This window comes from Trametes versicolor (assembly GCF_000271585.1).
Source record: "Trametes versicolor FP-101664 SS1 unplaced genomic scaffold TRAVEscaffold_2, whole genome shotgun sequence".
Taxonomy (NCBI): domain Eukaryota; kingdom Fungi; phylum Basidiomycota; class Agaricomycetes; order Polyporales; family Polyporaceae; genus Trametes; species Trametes versicolor.
In genome coordinates, this window is record NW_007360322.1 from 2141627 (window position 1) to 2159027 (window position 17401).

A 17401-nucleotide genomic window follows, 5' to 3' on the forward strand; every position below is an offset into this window, starting at 1 on the left:
GATATACGGCAAAGGTGTGGCGTTGCGGGCCGACGTAGGTGTCGGCGCGGGGCCTCCGTACGTGGATGGTGGAGTCGGTCCAGAATCAAATGGACGGAGGGACCGCGTTCAGAAAGCGCACCGTGCCCATACACCACCATGCCATTTTATTGTGACTGCAGGGCCGTTAGGTCTGACCGCCAACCTGCTCTTCCGCCTTGATGATTACAGTCTACCACACCTGCTATGCATCAGTATGCCTGCAGGTTCCATGATTGAGCAGAATAGCAGCATACCTATTGAAGACCCGCCATTAAGCAGTCACATAACCCAACCGTGAATGCATTTGGAATGTAGCGGCGAATATCGCCTTCAAAAGTGCGGGGGCCAATCGCCACAGTGCGTTGATGATTTCAAACCTACCTTCGTGCATGCCTGGGACTACCATGGGTTTGGCAAGATGAGGGATAGACTTGTAAAGCTACCGTGAAGCATCAGTATGCAACGAGTTTATAGGTCAGTCGTACCAATTTATATTGGACCCGCAAAGACACTTAGGCTTTTGCGATATGGCGTTTAAAGAGAGCACCGGATAGTCTCGAGGTTCTGCCAGGTACTTTCCAGTCAACGACTAATCGAGACCGGGGCTGAAGAAAAAGGCAAGCTTCTGCACTCATAATGTCTGATAGGTTAGTGCGCTTGAAATATCGTGCTGCGTGTATGTTGGAGTATCTGTGTGTTGTTGTCAGGATCTAGAATCTGTGGCTTGGTAAACTGTATGGGCGGAGAGGAGAATTTGAGGGGCCCCGGGCAACGAAGGGACGTGTAAGGGTATTTGCCTAGACTCTGTCCAGGCTGGATTGTTGTTTGTGGCGCAGCCGACCGAGTGATACGGCCTCGTGTACGCGTATGCGAACGAGCAACGCCCGTGAGCAATTGAAAATGGTGTTCGGGTACCCATAGAAGCACACGATGCAACAAAGCGACGTCGACGAAGATCCTCATTGAGGAAGCTGGGAGGAAGAAAGGGGCAGGCGGATTGGTGGGCGTTGAGTAGCGAATTGAAACTCCGCGGGAAGAGAGGTTGAGCGCCGAGCCCCCTGAAGACTCCTTCCCCAAAACCTCACCCGGGGGCAAGACCCATGGCACCAGCACGCTCTTCCGCACACCGCGCTCGCCGCGACCAAGCCCACCATGCACCTCCACCGCACAATATATCTCCTCCCCTCGACGAGCAGAACTCTGCGGATGGCTTGTTCCTCGACCCGCTCATGGGCACGCCGCTCGCTATATACGTGGAAAAGGACGTTGAGAACCGGGATCAAGTCATCGAGCTTGTTTTGGTACGTCGAGCCTCTTCACGCGAACTGCTGGCTGTGCGACGCGTTTTTTCGCGCATAAATGCCTGTCAAAGGTTGGGTGTTGTATATCTGTCATACCGGACGCGTTGCTGGTCAACCACACGCGCATGCATTGCGAATACCAGTTCACGTATGGCTGACCTAAACGGATTATAGCAACATGGCGGTATCGTGTCCCCCAGTTATAGCGGTGTATCATATATTCTAGGTAGGTCTCTCGTTCAGTCATGCACGGGCATATAGGATTGGAACGGCGACGTGTGTCGTCCATTCCTTGACTAACGCTATGTCTCCTTCGCAGTCGACCCACACAAGGAGTCCGGGCAGAGTCTGTACCGCCAATATGTGGGCAAGAAGGGAAAACTCGTGCTCAGCGCGCAATGGGTCATCCGGTGTGTCGAGGCTGGTGCACTGCAAACCTATCACACCAACTTTGGCGGTTGTAAAGTGACAGGGACTGAAACGTGGGTAGTCCTCATGGCACCAATTGCCAGCCTACAAAGCTCATCTCGTCACGCAGAGTGGGCTCTATACCTCAACCTCCCCCTCCTCTGACGGAGGCGGGGCCTTCGGTGCAGCACATGTCGCAGCCCCTGCCGAGTATGGTGCACCAGGTGCCGGAGCAAGTCGCGCAACAGCCGCCACCTCCATCTCAACACCCCCCGCAATCGCAACCTGGAACATCGTCTCAACCACAACAGCCGCCACAACCTCATACTCAGCATATAGCGCACGCTCATCCCGCCCCCCAGCAAGGTCACCCTGTCCCGCCGCCTCCAGGCATGCATATGCCCCATCCAGGTCATATAGTTCCCCACCAGGGACCTTTCCCTTACCCCGTGTACGGTGCACCGATGCAGCCGCCAACATCCGGTCCACCTCAGACATGGCAAGCAGCGAACGGCATCGCCCCTGCTCAGACGCATATTGCCCCCCCTCCGCCGCCTCCCCCTCCGGGCCAACCAGAACATGCCATGATGGAGCGTCATCCAGGTTATGCAGAGGACCAGCAAGCCTGGAATCAGGCGTATCAGCACATGCCCCCGCCGCCCGGCATGGTACCACCACCTCCGCCTGAATACGCTTACAGGTATCGGGAGGATCAGCCTGCTAACTGGGTTCCGGAGGGGTATTACGGCCAACACGTGCGTCCTCCAAGAGCCATCTTCGCCAACGTTGACCTTGACCGCGCCACCTACAGTATGAGCAGCCTTACACCGAGGCACCGGATCAATACATGGAAGAGGCTGGACCTTCCAATTCGAACGAGGAGCCGTCTACCGCAGAGCAGCCGACCGAGAAGCCTCGGGGACGAAGACGCACTAAGACGCAGGTAGGGAGATATCGTCTTCTGCGCGAGCATCGCACTCATCGCGATATACCTCACAGCCGCAACCTGCACCACCTGCTTCTACCCTGGTGGCAAACCGTCGCAACCCTCCTGCACGGTCGCCGACTCCGCCTTCGCGTGTCATCAAGAGCACTTACGGAGGCAACCTCTTTACGTCTGACGACATTCTGTACCTGAAGCGTTATATCGATTATTGCCAGGAGCAGGGTCTTGTTCTCAGGTGATATCTAGCGCCATATAGCTTGGCCCTGAACGCTGATTGTTCTCCAGTTTGCGTGAGATCTGCGAGCGAATAGCCATCAAGGTGTGTTGTAGTCATCCGTCATGTTGTTGAGCGTTCATTCTGACCGGCTGCGGTTCGCTAGGCACCACACCACACGTACGCGTCCTACATCGGATGTTTATTTGCTAGCAATTGACAGCATACGTAGATTTTACTCTTGGCGTCGTTATTGCAACAAGCACAAGATTCGACTCGGAGGGTATGCAATGGACTTCGGTGACGACGGAGAAGAGCCGATGGTGCCGGAACCCCCAGAACCGGAGCCTGGTCCCAGTATCCAGAACGAAGGGCAGGAGGAACTACCGCCGCCCGTCAGTCACGGACCTGGCGCTATAGCTGCGGCATATCGTGTCGTCGCTGCGGACGTCCACCGCACACGGTCACCAACGCCTCCTCGGGCGTTGTACAGGAGTACGACGGGTAAGGGTGTGGCGTTCACCGACGAGGACGTCGTTTTCTTGGTACGCTTCCTGGAGTATCGAAGTCGACAACACGATGGCAAGCTGGACATGGTCGTATTCTGGAAAGACGTTGCTATAAAGGTGCGGACCTCGAGGATAAGGTGTTGCAGCTGATTGCTTACGAATGTTGGCCCACAGGCACCTCACCATTCGCGAGCATCCTGGATGAAGTTCTACAGGCGACACAAACATGAGCTGCACCACACAGCCGGTGATGAACCATTACCTGCCCCGCCAGAGAAGAAGATGCGTTACAGCCGTCAGGACGACGTTCTCCTCGCCAAGCACTTCATCACCAAACCCGAGGGCACCTCCGACAAGATCTTCCAGAACTTCGCTCGACTGGTGGGTGTATCCATCTCGCGCTGACGTTCGGCTCACCTCATGTATATGGCCAGAACCCACATCATCCATGGAAGGGATGGCAGGAACACCACCGCATCCACAAGGCGAAGATCGACCATCTCATGCAGCGACTCTCTCAAGGCGAGAATATTGATGACGACCCGGACGAGTAGCCGATCTTTGCCTCGGCGCCGTTTCTTGGAACTCTGCTTGCGATCACCGTTAATCATCTTGTGATGGACCTTACGAACATCATGTTCGCCCGTTATTGGCTGCAATATTATATTCATGCCATGCTTGCCCCTCTTCGTTACCGTTGTCGAGCCTCACGCGTGCTCTCACGCGTGTCTCTGTCCATATTTCCCAAATCTGACGAGTTTCCGAACTCACATCCTTGCGGGACGAGCGCTGTATTCTCTTTCATTCGCACTCTGTACTCACCTCGCGCGACACCTCTCCCTACTCGTTACAGTACTGGTCGATTTTGTCTCTCGCCTGCCTTCACGGGATAATTCCCGTGTCCGTGCCAACTCTAGTACAGTAAGTGCTTCGGTTTATCAACGGGTTTATCCTTACTGACTTGTTTTTTTGCTCATGCAGCTGCAAAGCTGTACTATTGCAGGGCGGCCGCACTAGACCACGCCTGTCAATGGCTGGAAGCGCTGATCTCAAGAACGACTACGCAAGCATAGTACTCCAATACTGGTAGAGCGCGCGTTCCTGTCAACGAAGCTACTCTGGAACTTGAAGCAGTAGCTTTACTATCTCTCTCGTGAAGAACCGGTACTGAACCACCTCTGTCGACTCAACATGCTGAGCAATATGGAATGCCAGGATGTCTGCAATCCGTCGCATACCATGTGCAGATGAGCGTTAGACGTATCTCCCCGTCAAACATGACAAAGATGCCATGACTGACTAAGCTGGTGGCTCCAGGTACGAAGTTCATGCAGACGTCTCTTATGGCATTCAAGGGTTAACGAGGCGGATCATTAACCAATTCTTGCAGCAGATGTGCCTGTACTGTCGAAACGGCGCTATATCGTGTCCGAATCGACCGGAGCCGTCCTACGTTGCACTAGCTCTCACCAAATCTTTGGACCCGGTCCCTCCGGTTTTAGCACTGCAAATCCCTTCCGGATACTGTCAGGCCGCGATCCTCGGCCTATTGCGCACACCATCGGCACCGGCTTTAACTGCTATAACTATTGGGGATATGAAGTATGCAGATGCGGGCGGCGCGATAGCTGACGTCCTCTAGCGGGTATATAAAGCTATCCTTGGAGGATGCCGTCTTCGAAACCTACCTCACCCCCACCCCCCGTCTGGAAACATGACTTCCACTGTCTCCCCAACTCCCGTCGCCCGCTACCGGGTGTCTCTCCTGGTCACTCCTAAGCCTGGCATGTCCCTGGAAGAATTTCATCGCTACTGGGCAGAACACCACGTCCCCCTGTTCCGCTCCCTCGCTATCGTCAAGAGGAACTTGCTCAAGTACGAACAGGTATGTCCCCCGGCATCCCTCAAAACCTGCGCTTTTTACTCAATTTGTGTATATCCCAGTTCCACATCGATGACGCAGATACGGCCACTCTCTCAGCGACGTTCACCGGAAACGCTCCAATGCCCTATGGCGGGGTAGCGGTCTTCGAAGCCGAAACCCTGGAGAAGATCCTCGAGATATTCAAGGATGAAGAGTATCTTCGGGTTGCCGTCCCCGATGAGGAAAAGTTCGTCGACCGTAGTGGCTTCCACATCCTGGCAGGGCACTACTCTACGACGTTTAACATTGAGTAGGCTTGTAGCATGTGAAGACGTCCGAGGTGAGTATGACTGCTGTATCATTCATGAATGGGCTGCGCTGACTTGGATCCTTTTCACAGTTGGCGGATATTGCGGGTGGATATCGTTTGTATTTATATGCATTGTTGCAAATGTCCGTCTCCTTTCGAGTCTCAGCATCACTGTACCCAGGATGTCGATCAAATGAGGCCTGCTGTGATGATGGTTCAGGAGACTGCGGAACACAAATTCTGATGTATGGACATACAAGATCCTTTCGACTCCCTCCATATTCTTCCTCACCGAACACAATTCTTGGCATACAACATTGAGAGCTAACGGGTGAACATGGTGTTCGTAAGGTCTCTGACGCCGCCCCCCCCCCCCCAACGAGATAACAGTTGCTGTGCTCACTCGGTTACCAAAAGAGAAAAGCGAGTCCCAACCACCTCTCGACGAGTCGAGTCATACTACGCAGACTTCTATGCCTTTAGAAGACGGCACGTGCTCTCACATGTGTCCTCGCTCCTTAAAAGTCCTTTCATCTTCAGGCTACAGCGGGATTTAAACTTGCACCTCGTTCACCTGAGCACTACTTTCCGACGCTCGAGCTTTTCCGCAGGTGCTTTTCCTATCCCCTTGTCTTCTTCACAGATGTGGTTGATGTAGGATGATGATTGGGTGCATCATGTACATATGTATCTTGCGTGCCTAACGCGATGGCAAAATTGCCTGACTGAGCCAACGGCTCAAGCTCAAGCCTCAAGGTTCGTTCATCTAAAGTATCTCTCGGCATTCACACGGCAACGTGCCTGTGTCGAGGCGGCGCTACATAGTGTCCGAAGTACTCAGAACTGTCCTACGAGTCACTAACTTCGTAGCTTTTCTAGGTCTTTGGACCCGGTCCCGCTGGACATATCCCCGTCAATACCTTCCGGACATCAAGTCGCGCTTCCCAACCTAATGCGCAAACCATCGGCATCGGTTATACGTGCCTCAACTATTGAGGAAAGGACACATGCGGATGTGGGCGGTGCGATAGCCAGCATCTTCTATCGAGCATATAAAGCCGTCCCCGCACGTCGCCCCAAAGAATCGCCCCGTATCCCCCTCGTTTAACAGCATGACCTCCATCGAGTCCGCATCGCGCCCCAGCCGCTACCGGGTGTCGCTCCTTGTCACTCCCAAGGCTGAAATTTCCCGGGAGGAGTTTCACCGCTACTGGGCCGAACACCACGTCCCTCTGTTCCGCTCACTCCCCATTGTCAAGAAGAACTTGCTCAAGTACGAACAGGTATGTACGCCGGCATCATTCCGCTGAGCCCGCATGTACTTAGTCTGTGTGTACTTAGTTCCACATCGATCACGCAGCTACGTCCGCTCACGCAACGATCACCGGAAACGCACCAATGCCCTATGGAGGGGTAGCGATATTCGAAGCCGAGACGCTGGAGAAGATCCTCGAGATTTTCAAGGACGAAGACTATCTGCGGGTCGTGGCTCCCGACACAGAGAAGTTCGTCGACCCCAGTGGCTTTCACCTTCTAGCGGGGCACTACTCTACGACGTTTAACATCGAGTAAGCTTGTGCTCGAGGTGAGTGTGGCTATGGTGCCATTTATGAACGGGCAGCACTGACTCGGGTCCTCTTTGTAGTCGATAGATATGGCCTTCCGCTATCGTTTGTACTTCTAGTAAGTATGCATCGTTCCAAATGTCCGTCTCCTTTCGAGTCTCAGTATCCCTGTACCCTTACCGTAACGAGTATGCCGATCAAATCAGGTTTTCTGCGATGATTCAGGAGACTGTGAAACACGAATACTGCTGTATGGACACGCAATATTTTTCCGATGCCGTCCATATATCCACCCAGCACAATTCTTCGATGCATCCTCGTCGAGAGGTGGATGAGATATTTACCCTTTTTGGTATTCGAAACAGCACAGCCACTGTTATCTCTCCGTGTGGCGGGCGTAAGAGATTGCTACTTACTCTCCACTCACTACGTCGATTCCAGTTGAGACATTGCCATCTTCTGGGAAAGGTCTGTATACTGCGATAACTCTAGTTTGAGACCAGAATCAAATTTCGCGAAGCCCGCCATGACTCAAGGAAAGCTCGGATACCTCACTCAGGAGCAAGTGAACCAGGTGATAACGCATGTCGATATGTAATGAGAGAATCACCCGAACTCATGCGAGAACTCTCACAGTTTCGCACTAACGGGTATGACAGTCGCTATGCTGCTCTTGTATGCATGTACTAAGCCCAAAATGGTTGACTGGCCAGGTACCTCCGGCTGCGCAGCTTCCTCGAATCAGACGAAGTTGAGGCGCTTCTCACCCGGACCAAGCAGTTGCTGGAAACATTCAGCATAGAGGACCACCCACTAGTAAGCATGTCCTAGGAATTATGTATCGCCATCTCGACTCTGATTATCACTCGAAGACGAAATTCACGACGAGCGATGACAATCACGTCGGCGACGAGTACTTCCTGACTTCGGGAGACAAGATCCGCTTCTTCTTGGAGGAAGATGCGGTGGATAAGGACGGGAAGCTCAACAGGCCCAAGGAGCGAGCCGTGAACAAGATTGGACACGGTGAGCATGCACAGCATGCGGCTTTCCGCCTGGCTCGGACTCACGTTCGTACGGGGCCAGGCTTGCACGAGCAAGACGCTGTCTTCAGGGCGGTCACTCTGGAAAATGAGAAGATGAAGGCCGTCGTCAAAGATCTGCAGTTTCACCATGACCCCGTCGGTACGTCTATATATATATATATCTTGCGATATTCTGTAACTTATATCTCTCATACAGCGCTGCAGTCAATGGTGATCTGTAAGCAGCCCCATATCGGGGGAGAAGGTATGCACTGCGCAATGTCCCTAAATTCGTCAAAGCACAATACTGATGCACACCAACGTTCTAGTCCCGGAACATAACGATTCGTGCGTACTGCATCCTTGATTTCTGGGCCAATAAGTACTGATAATAAATCGCAGGACGTTCTTGGTACGTCAATGTTGATCGGGAGATATTGCCCAGGTCAGTGGCTAACGAACCGGCGTCTCGCAGTATACCAACCCTCCCTCCGCTGTGGGATTTTGGATCCCCCTGGAGAAGTGCACGCCTGAGAACGGCGCGCTGTCTTTCCTCCCGGGCTCTCATCTGAAGGCACCTATCACAAAGCGTTTCGTGCGCATGCCCGGCGGCGGAACCGGGTTCGAACAACTCCTCTCCCCCAAGGATGCCCCGAAGAACCCTGAAGGGAAGTACGTCCTCGAGTGCTGCATGCCCGGTACGTTCACCACTCGTTCAACGATTATATGTAGAACACGATGCTAATATGTACGAGGACTTGAAGGCGACCTGGTTATCATCCACGGCAGCGTCCTGCACAAGTCTGAGCGCAACACAAGCCCGAACACACGATTCGCATACACCTTCCACATGATCGAGTCGCCGCCGCACGCGGAATACGACGCGAAGAACTGGCTGCAGCCGACACCGGAGACGCCGTTCCCGCACATCCTTGACGCGCCGAACCCCACAGTGGTCTCCGTTGGGGCTTGATCCTGTGCTGGTGATTGGCAGCGCTGCGGGAAAGAAGTGGGTGTAAAGCACATGTACACTAGAAGAGCGAGAAGGAAGGTTTGATATTGTCTATGCTTCTACAACTTTCGTGATACAATTGAGGGTGCGTTCGTCTACACACTCACAGGACAGTATTCATAGTATATTACACCCACTCGCTGTACGCGCAGCTGAATGGGGCGCAGATCGTGATGTTGTGATACTTCTATCTCCGACGCTTCAAATGACTTCGACCTTGGCATACTGCGCCAGCTTCTCCGGGGTCAGAGCCCCCAGCTCGTCGATGAACGCAGGCAGGAACGTCCCGCTCCCCTTGACGTCCGATCGTACCCCTGCAAGCTCCGATGCGATAGTGACGGCCAGTACACTGCCAAACGTCAGCGACGAGCACGGACGAATAGCGTTCCAAAGCGTGTCCTCACCCTCCGACGGCAGCAACGAGCATGTCTCCTCGCACCAGCTTCGCGTCTTCGGGCTCATCCCCACTGCGTGTGGCGGCTGCGGCCGTGCTGGCCCCGGCGCAGAACGTCGCGACGGCTGTGCCGACCATGCATCCCGATCCAGTGATCTCACCCAGGAGCGGATGTCCGTTCGACAGGCGGACGACCGTGGTCCCGTCCGAAACGTAGTCCGTCACCCCCGTCAGCACGACGATAGCACCTGGAGAACATCAAAATCAAAATCAGCAGTGCGCGGTGCGCGGTGTGCGGGGGCGCCGGTCCAGGGGCGTACTCACGCTCTTTGCGCGCAAGGCTGCGCACGAAGGCAGCCGGGTCTGCGAACCCCGATCCGACGCTGTCGACGCCCCTGGCTTGGACCTGTGCAGCAAGAGGGTGTCAGCGCTGCCGCCTATGACTCGATGTCGGCCGAATGGGAGCGCACTTCGGTCGAGTTCGCGAGCGCACCCAGCTCAGCGGCGTTTCCCTTGATTACCGTTGGTTGCCACGCATTGAGTAGCGCGCCCGCGGACGTGCGGCGGTACGCCGTCGCACCCACGCCTACGGGGTCGAACACGACTGGCTTGCGGGCCTGGTTGTAGTGGTAACCTGCAGGAGGCGAGTAGCGCGTTGGGTCAGCATCGCCGATCTGTCAGATTTGTGGCCGGATATGTGTCCATATAGAGATCGCGCACCGGCGGCGAGCATCCCATCCAAGTTTTGGATCGTGCCGAAGTTCACGAGAAGCGCACCCGCCGCGCTGCTCAGATCAGACATCTCCTCCGGCGCGGTGGCCATGATGGGAGACGCCCCGAGCGCAAGCGTGGCGTTGGCAGACTGCGTGGTGACTACGTTGTTCGTGATCTGGGAGGATGGTGCGGGACGTCAGTGTGGGCGGACCGTCAGTGTGGAAGCTGCTCTGAGATCGCGCGTACCTGATGGACCAATGGCGAGTGGCTACGGACTGCGGAGAGCAGTTCGCCTACGCCTTTGGTGAATGCATCTGCAGCATAAGAAGACGACAGAGAGAACGTCGGGGCGGGTGCCGCTTTGAACGCTTGCACGATTGTTGCGATCCGCTTCGCAGCGGTCAGTGGGTCCGTAGACGCGACGATGTCGCTGACAACGGCTACGCCATCCAGTGCTCGTCCTGCAGGCGTGACAGATCCGTGCAGTAAGTGGAGCGCATTCGTTGACTTGATTCCAGCTATGTAATGTTGTAGATTTCCTATCATTGACGCATCGAACGGGGAGATCACAACGCACCAATAGCAACGGCTTTGACTTCGGTTCCTTCGAGCACGTCGAGCAGTTCTCCGAGGCCCCGAACGCCGACGACCGGATGAGCGACCTTCTTAGTCTGCGTAGCCCACACAGGTCCTAGGCCGACGTAGTCTACACCGTCTTGGACTGCTTTTCTGACGTGCTCTAGCGTGTTGCACGTCATGCCGATGATCGCGTTCGCGGGGAGCAGCCTCCGGGCGACGTCCACAGGCATATCCGTCTGGCCGATATGCACGCCATCCGCGCCCATGGCAAGGGCAATGTCGATACGGTCATTGATGAGGATCGGAACACTGTACTTGTGGCAGATCGCTTTGGAAGCCTGGGCGATCCGCAAAAACTATTCCGAGGAAGTTAGTATGAGGCGCGAAGGGAAGCGGCGGATGAATGCACCTCCCCCGTGTCCGCATTCTTCTCGCGAATCTGGACGAGGGTCACGCCCCCTTTGATCGACTAAAAAGAGGTCATGAGAACGAGGATCACGACGAAGCGAATTCCTTTACTTCTTCCAACGACTCGAGATAATCCTGTGGTATGGGAATGTTGTTTGTAAGTCACCATGTAACGCTGGTGGAGAGGATAATCAGACTTACCTTGCCTGGCGGTAGTAGCTCCCTTCCTGTGACGAGATAAACTGAGTAATCCACGGCGAGGGGTTTGGTTGCGGACATGGTGACGGTTTCTCCGAAAGATGATCGATAAAACTCTGGGGCGCTGTAGGGGCAAGGGTGGGTGGTCGGACGGTACGCGGATATCAATATCCAATCTCAAGCCAATCGTCAATTAAGAGCTCCTGGCCGGGCCAAGGGCCTCCAAAAGTCGGGGGGATTTCTATAGCTTAAGATAACGTCATCGCCTGATCATCGCTCCTGTGTGCCGCTTGCCTTTCGTAGAGGAAGGGGGTTTCTCGAAGTACGAGCGTAGCAATTAAACATACAGCTCTCAGAACATACGACGACGAGCTGCAGAATTTGAGACAAAAATAGGACCATAGATGTCCTGGGACCTGGGATGAATCGGAAGGGCCGCTTTCACTGTCAGGCACGCCGGTAGCACCAGCACAGCAAACTGGCGCCCGTGAACGATGTTGGTCCGATTCGCCCGCCTCCTCCATCATCCATGTTCTACAACCCTGCCTCTGTGGTCCCATCACACCCCTCGCACCGCCTTTTCCAGACATGCGGTATGTCATATTTTCACCAACGACTACGACCCAGAGGTCATTTATGCTCATAAGTAACGCGGTTTCCGATAAACTAGCAGTAAGTCAATTGTCGCTCATGCTATAGTGGACAGAATATTTAGAATGCCACATCATCATGTCTGGCGAAGAAAAACCGGAACCGTGTTACGCGCACTACGTCTAACCGCATAAGCTGATTCAGGTGTCGTCTAAGCAGCGGGACCTCGCAAGAAATCACGAGAGCCATTCATCCTCAGAAAGACGCCGACGTTATCCATCTAAGCTCGTATAGCACTCTACAAAGCGTTTAGACCTCTCGTAGTTGTTGGGCCGAGCCTAATGAGGTGATTCGTAGGTATGTCAACCTTGAAGTCTACACATGTGTCCTCACCACATCTCCAGAATGGCTATGAATAGTACTTGTATATAAGAAGGACTCATCCATCCTTCTTCTGATATCAACCGTAGATGCGATGGTCAAAATGGTACATCCGATAATCTTGCCTAGCATGGTGCCCAATTGGATGCTGACCGCATCTCCGTTAGAATCCGAAGGTCTTGCGATTGGAGGGTTCAGCAACGTATCGGGTGCGCTCCAACAGCCTGAAGTGTCGCAACCGCGTCGGTTGGGCTTGGGCGCATCGTTCCGCTTCCTTCCGTCAAACTACCAGCAAGTAGAACGAACGATGCACCAGGTTCCTGGATCATACGCCTCTCAACGTGGCAAGTGACGAACGATCTATGCCTGAGGCTATAGTTGTGTGTGCGCGACCGTCAAGCTGTGATCAATCGCAGCTCACTGCCTTCGATATCATGTGAGAACTCTTCATGCATGAGTCCCTCTCTCCCCAGTGACCCTCTTGACAGGTGGCTTCTTGTTGAGCGTTGCTCTATGCTACCTTCCCTCTCGACATGATGGCGTTGCAAAAGCCAAACCAACCACGAGGCCACTCCGTCGGAGTAGTGACCCCTACTTCCACATGGAGGTCTGTCGCTACAAGAGGCTGTAGTGATGTACCACCCCCTTGTGAGCCGAACTCATCACAACGAACACCGCTCAACGCAAGAAAGGCTGTATACTGGCCGACTGATTGAGTTCTCATGTCGGTCTCTCCGCCGATGGCGGCGGCGAGCGTCACAGCCAAAGATGGTTCTACATATCTAAATTCCGGCATCCTCACATCCGTATCTAGCACAGGATATTCCTCGTGTGACCACCGCTCCACCCTATAAGAGCGTTTTCTGTGCCTCTGGAACGGCACCCCCTCCAGCCTCACCCTCCTCTCCTGCGTGTTCACTTTCGTTCGTCGCGGTCTGGTATCGCCTTCTCTTTCTGCTTCTTCACGAAGGACCCGGCGTCCCTTTCCATTCCGCCTTTTCACGACCTTTTATTTCTATCAATTCGCGCTTCATCGTCATGCAGTACTCCGTCTTCGTCGCTCTCTCTTTGGCGCTTGCCGCCTCGGCCAGGCCGAGGTTCATTGGCTCCCGTGCCGAGTTCACCCTGCAGAACGGCCAGACCGCCCTTGCACAAAAGTGAGTACCCATAGTCGATTCTTATTTTAGCCCACTGCCGCTCACACCATCTTTCTATCTCAGCCAACAGTTCGCATCATTGACCGCGAGCTCGCCCTGCACGGCCGGTCAGAACGCCTGTGTCGGCACCCAGTTCGCCCAATGCGTGAATGGCCACTTCGTCCTCACGCCCTGCGCGGGCGGCCTCACGTACGTCAACCGTCGTCCGCGATGATGGAAAATATCATCCGTTGACATGTCTTTTATTTATATCTCACAGCTGCGCCGCCCTGCCCCTGGTCAACTCTCCGGGAACCAGCATCACCTGCACAACAGCGGCGGACCGCGACGCGCGCATTGCCGCCACCGGCGCCACGGGTACGGTGCAGCGCCGCGACGCCGACCAGGGCCCTACTGCTGACGTTCGCGCCGGGGCGAAGGCTGCGCCGCCTGCGAAGGCCGCTCCTGCGAAAGGCGCCGCACCCCCCGCGAAGGCCCCTGCTAAGGCTCCTCCTGCGAAGGCTCCTGCACCCTCCAAGGCTGCTGCGCCCTCCAAGGCGGCTCCTTCCAAGGCTGCTCCCTCCAAGGCTGCTCCCGCTACGTCATCCAAGGCCGCCCCGGTTGCGTCCTCGAGCGCAGCTGCTAAGGCTTCGTCTTCTGTTGCTGCCGTCGCCTCGTCCGCGGCACCGCCCGCTGCGTCTGCGAGTGTCGCAGCTGCCTCCTCGTCCGCTGCTGCTGCCGCCACTAGCACTGCCGCTGTGCGTAGTTTAATGGCGCTAGAGGATTATTTCACTCACATTGTTACGAGTAGGCTACCGGCGCGGGGGCCAACTCGGCCAGCGGCGGTGCTGCCGCGGGTGGTGACCCCCAGACATCGCTCACGCTGCTCCAGTCCTTGCTCGCAGAAGGGTTCACTCAGGATGGACAGGCAGTGTAAGTATCTGTGCGTGCGCCCTGCCTATCCCTTCCAGCTAACGTGCTGTATGTGTTACAGACAAGAAGCGGGCCAGGTCCCGTCCCAGACGTCGTCGAACAACTTCATCAACTTCTGCGCGACGGTCCCGAACCTGCCCATCACGGACGGCAAGCAGGTCATCGGCGGCTCATGCAACCCGGCGCCGATGGGCGTGATCGCGGCGAAGACGAACATGCCGGCGGCGAAGTTCGTGAAGCCCGCGAACCTGGACACGATCCCCGCGAACACGAACTTCACGGTCTCGCTCGCGATCAACCACCTCGAGACGGGCCACTTCGTGAACGCGGCGACGAACTACTTCGCCGCGCCGCAGGTCGTGAACGCCGCGGGCGACATCCAGGGCCACTCGCACATCGTGATCGAGCACCTCACGGACATCAAGCAGACGACCCCCGCGGACCCTGTCAACTTTGCGTACTTCAAGGGCCTCAACGAGCCCGCCGTTAACGGCGTGCTCTCGGTCACTGTTGCTGGCCTCCCTGCGGGCGCGTACCGGCTCGCGTCGATCAACACCGCAGCGAACCACCAGCCTGCGCTTGTTGCTGTGGCCCAGCACGGCTCCCTCGACGACATGATCTAGTAAGTGTCTATGCTTTTCCATTCGTGGAAACTACAGTTTCTTACTATCCCCTCCATTGCCAGCTTCACCGTCCAGTAGATAAAACACAGTGTTGCAGCGGAGCCAGACTGGTCCTAGCTTACGCGATATTGTACATTTAATCGTAGAGATGGTGGCGTAAGGCGAGGTACTTAATATCATGCCGACGTTGTCGTGAAAGGTCTACAAGTAAGAATGCCACGACAAATAGATAACACAAATGGAATGGCTTGCGGATAGTAGGCGGAGTACGCCCACAGCTCACTAGTGATCGATTTTCATCGCTATCTATCACGGGCAGCAATGGATTCTAGAATGTATGCCAGTCGAGCCAGAGTCCCTCGTTCCCGTAGCGCCGGCGGTTCGGAGGCGCTCGCGATCGATGAGGTCTTCGAAGTCGCGTCAGCTCGTCTCTCTCTCTCCACCTCTGCGCGTATCTATTCATGGCCTTGTGAACACCTGCTTATAATGCTAGAAGGTAAACCCGCACATAAAGCACATCGCAGCATGAGTCGACCGGCGAACTTTTGCCGAGCACCCAGTGGCAGGCGGCGCGCCCATCTCCGCTCCGAGTTTTTCTGTGGTAAGGCTTTAGTGTCTCCTTTGTCTCCCTTTGTCTTATTGATCCACGGCCTCAACAGATTTCAGCTCTCTTTGCACCAGCCATGCGCTCGGCCGGAGCTCTCTGTTCATATCAAAATTGACCGGGGATCTGCTACATCCCCAGGCGCACCATCGCCTCCACGCCACCTATCCAGGGCTCAGCGGCGTAGCGTCTGAAGGCAGCTTCGCGAAGTCTTGTATTTGAAAATGGTACGTCCTAGACGCATGAGCGCATGCTGCGGTCACCGCGCGCCTGTCCTATCATGTTTCCTTCTTTACACATTGTCCGGATTGGCAGTCTGGAGGATGCGTTGAACGAAATGCTAACTCTGAGTATTTTTCTATCACAGGGTCGCTAGACATATGCGAGCATCTTGCATGGCTTCAAGTTGTACAATCAACGCACGGGGCTTCACCACCGGGGACACGCCGCTCGGCGAAGCCTTGTGGTATGATCGTCTTGTCGAAGCAGCGGCAGTTTTTTTCGCAGTCTGTTTTTAGTTCGATAATTAAGTGGCATCTTTTAATGTAAATCTTGGTTTACATCCGCCTTCCGTTAATGACCGAACTACGTACCTTTGATGCGCGTTCGATTATCCCCGATGCCCCGTCTGGATTCGTAGAGATCATGTTGAGTATAGAACAGGATAATCCGCTCGATTATTGAAACGATTATCCGTGCGGCGCAATCGTCATCCGCCCGGCAGAAAAAAAAGCGCGACGAGGATTCGAACCCGCGCCGTAAACATGCCAGCTTGCATGGTTAACCACTCAGCCAGTCTCTCTTTGATAGTGAATAAATACAATATTCTATGTACAATACTTTCGGGCCCCCGCAGCTTAAACGTTGAAACATAGTGCCTGATTACAGCCCGGTTTCCGATGTTCTCGGAGTACATTGTATGCGTACCATTATTCGATACCGCTGTTCGTCCTACGGTACAAAACAATCGCTAAATTATGGTCGATCCTTGCGCCAACGCGAACGGCTTCTTATTGCGTCGTACGCGACCCGGCGTCTAGCCGCCCACATACACGCGCGTACCCCTCCCTCCTCTCCTCTCCTCTGCTTTCCTCGCCCTCCACCTGCCTGCTATCCCACCACGCTACCCCGCGCGCACCCCATTCACTACGGAGACATTCCGGCGCACTACCTAAGAGAATCCGCGCCATCAGCAAGCGCAACTGGCGCGATGTCCGCCCACTTACACCGCCGGGCTACCCCGCGTACCGCGATCCCTCCAACCACTCCTCAAACGCGTAGCGGCGTGGCGGGAGTTCCAGGAGAGCCCAGGACGACCGCGGGGACGTCTGAACGTCTCCTCGCGCGCACGGTGAGCCCCACTGCGTCCTCAAACACGCCGCAACCGCCCTCCTCCCCCCTCCCTGCGTCCCCCCTCGCCTCAAGCACGGCTGCTGGTCCCCCAGCAGCCGTGGCGATCTTCCCCTCCCCCCGCGTCTCAAGCCGAGCTGCCCGGGACACGCTCCTGTCCCGGCAGCGACGCCCCGTCCCCGTCCCCATCTTTCCCCCCGGCACCTACCCACCGCCGCCCTCCTCCCTCCTGCCGCCCTCCTCGGCCACCAGGGCAGCTGCCGGGGCCACACAGGCGTCCCGGCAGCTGCCAGGGCTCCCCATCGCCCCTGGGGG

General features: G+C 55.4%; 5 protein-coding genes across 5 annotated transcripts; 4 read left to right on the forward strand and 1 right to left on the reverse strand.

Moving 5' to 3' along the window:
* Nucleotides 1-1121: 1121 nt before the first annotated feature.
* On the forward strand, nt 1122-4082 carry TRAVEDRAFT_69226 (uncharacterized protein; the record flags this gene model as incomplete). The annotated part of the gene is made up of 11 exons (XM_008036224.1): nt 1122-1322; nt 1497-1548; nt 1642-1804; nt 1861-2485; nt 2542-2673; nt 2730-2911; nt 2962-2995; nt 3057-3070; nt 3123-3516; nt 3574-3780; nt 3834-4082. 11 exons carry the CDS (start codon nt 1122-1124, stop codon nt 3951-3953), a joined length of 2124 nt encoding a protein of 707 aa, XP_008034415.1. The 3' UTR covers nt 3954-4082.
* A 1031-nt stretch (nt 4083-5113) lies between these two features.
* On the forward strand, nt 5114-5577 carry TRAVEDRAFT_114134 (uncharacterized protein; the record flags this gene model as incomplete). Its single annotated transcript, XM_008036225.1, has 2 exons — nt 5114-5284; nt 5344-5577. 2 exons carry the CDS (start codon nt 5114-5116, stop codon nt 5575-5577), a joined length of 405 nt encoding a protein of 134 aa, XP_008034416.1.
* Nucleotides 5578-6685: 1108 nt separating this feature from the next.
* TRAVEDRAFT_114350 (uncharacterized protein) lies at nt 6686-7145 on the forward strand (the record flags this gene model as incomplete). The annotated part of the gene is made up of 2 exons (XM_008036226.1): nt 6686-6856; nt 6915-7145. The coding sequence occupies 2 exons, from the start codon at nt 6686-6688 to the stop codon at nt 7143-7145; spliced, it is 402 nt and encodes a 133-aa protein (XP_008034417.1).
* A 426-nt stretch (nt 7146-7571) lies between these two features.
* Nucleotides 7572-11581, reverse strand: TRAVEDRAFT_26528 (Hydroxyethylthiazole kinase). Its single transcript, XM_008035371.1, has 19 exons — nt 11472-11581; nt 11382-11405; nt 11272-11331; nt 10861-11218; nt 10530-10801; nt 10290-10458; nt 10040-10203; nt 9894-9975; nt 9580-9817; nt 8926-9524; nt 8639-8859; nt 8566-8575; nt 8493-8511; nt 8381-8428; nt 8225-8323; nt 8011-8164; nt 7852-7954; nt 7773-7788; nt 7572-7710 (listed from the first exon to the last, which is right to left on the reverse strand). Exons 1-10 carry the CDS (start codon nt 11547-11549, stop codon nt 9377-9379), a joined length of 1593 nt encoding a protein of 530 aa, XP_008033562.1. The 5' UTR covers nt 11550-11581; the 3' UTR covers nt 7572-7710; nt 7773-7788; nt 7852-7954; nt 8011-8164; nt 8225-8323; nt 8381-8428; nt 8493-8511; nt 8566-8575; nt 8639-8859; nt 8926-9376.
* A 1897-nt stretch (nt 11582-13478) lies between these two features.
* Nucleotides 13479-15210, forward strand: TRAVEDRAFT_43394 (uncharacterized protein; the record flags this gene model as incomplete). The annotated part of the gene is made up of 6 exons (XM_008035637.1): nt 13479-13597; nt 13661-13786; nt 13857-14334; nt 14388-14509; nt 14571-15096; nt 15169-15210. The coding sequence occupies 6 exons, from the start codon at nt 13479-13481 to the stop codon at nt 15208-15210; spliced, it is 1413 nt and encodes a 470-aa protein (XP_008033828.1).
* Nucleotides 15211-17401: the final 2191 nt, after the last annotated feature.

Coding starts and splice junctions, on each gene's coding strand:
- TRAVEDRAFT_26528 (XM_008035371.1), bottom strand. CDS start 11,549: ATGTCCGCAACCAAACCCCTCGCCGTGGATTACTCAGTTTATCTCGTC. Junction 11,406..11,471: donor AGCTACTACCGCCAGGCAAG/GTAAGTCTGATT, acceptor CCCATACCACAG/GATTATCTCGAGTCGTTGGA. Junction 9,976..10,039: donor CGCTCGCGAACTCGACCGAA/GTGCGCTCCCAT, acceptor CTTGCTGCACAG/GTCCAAGCCAGGGGCGTCGA.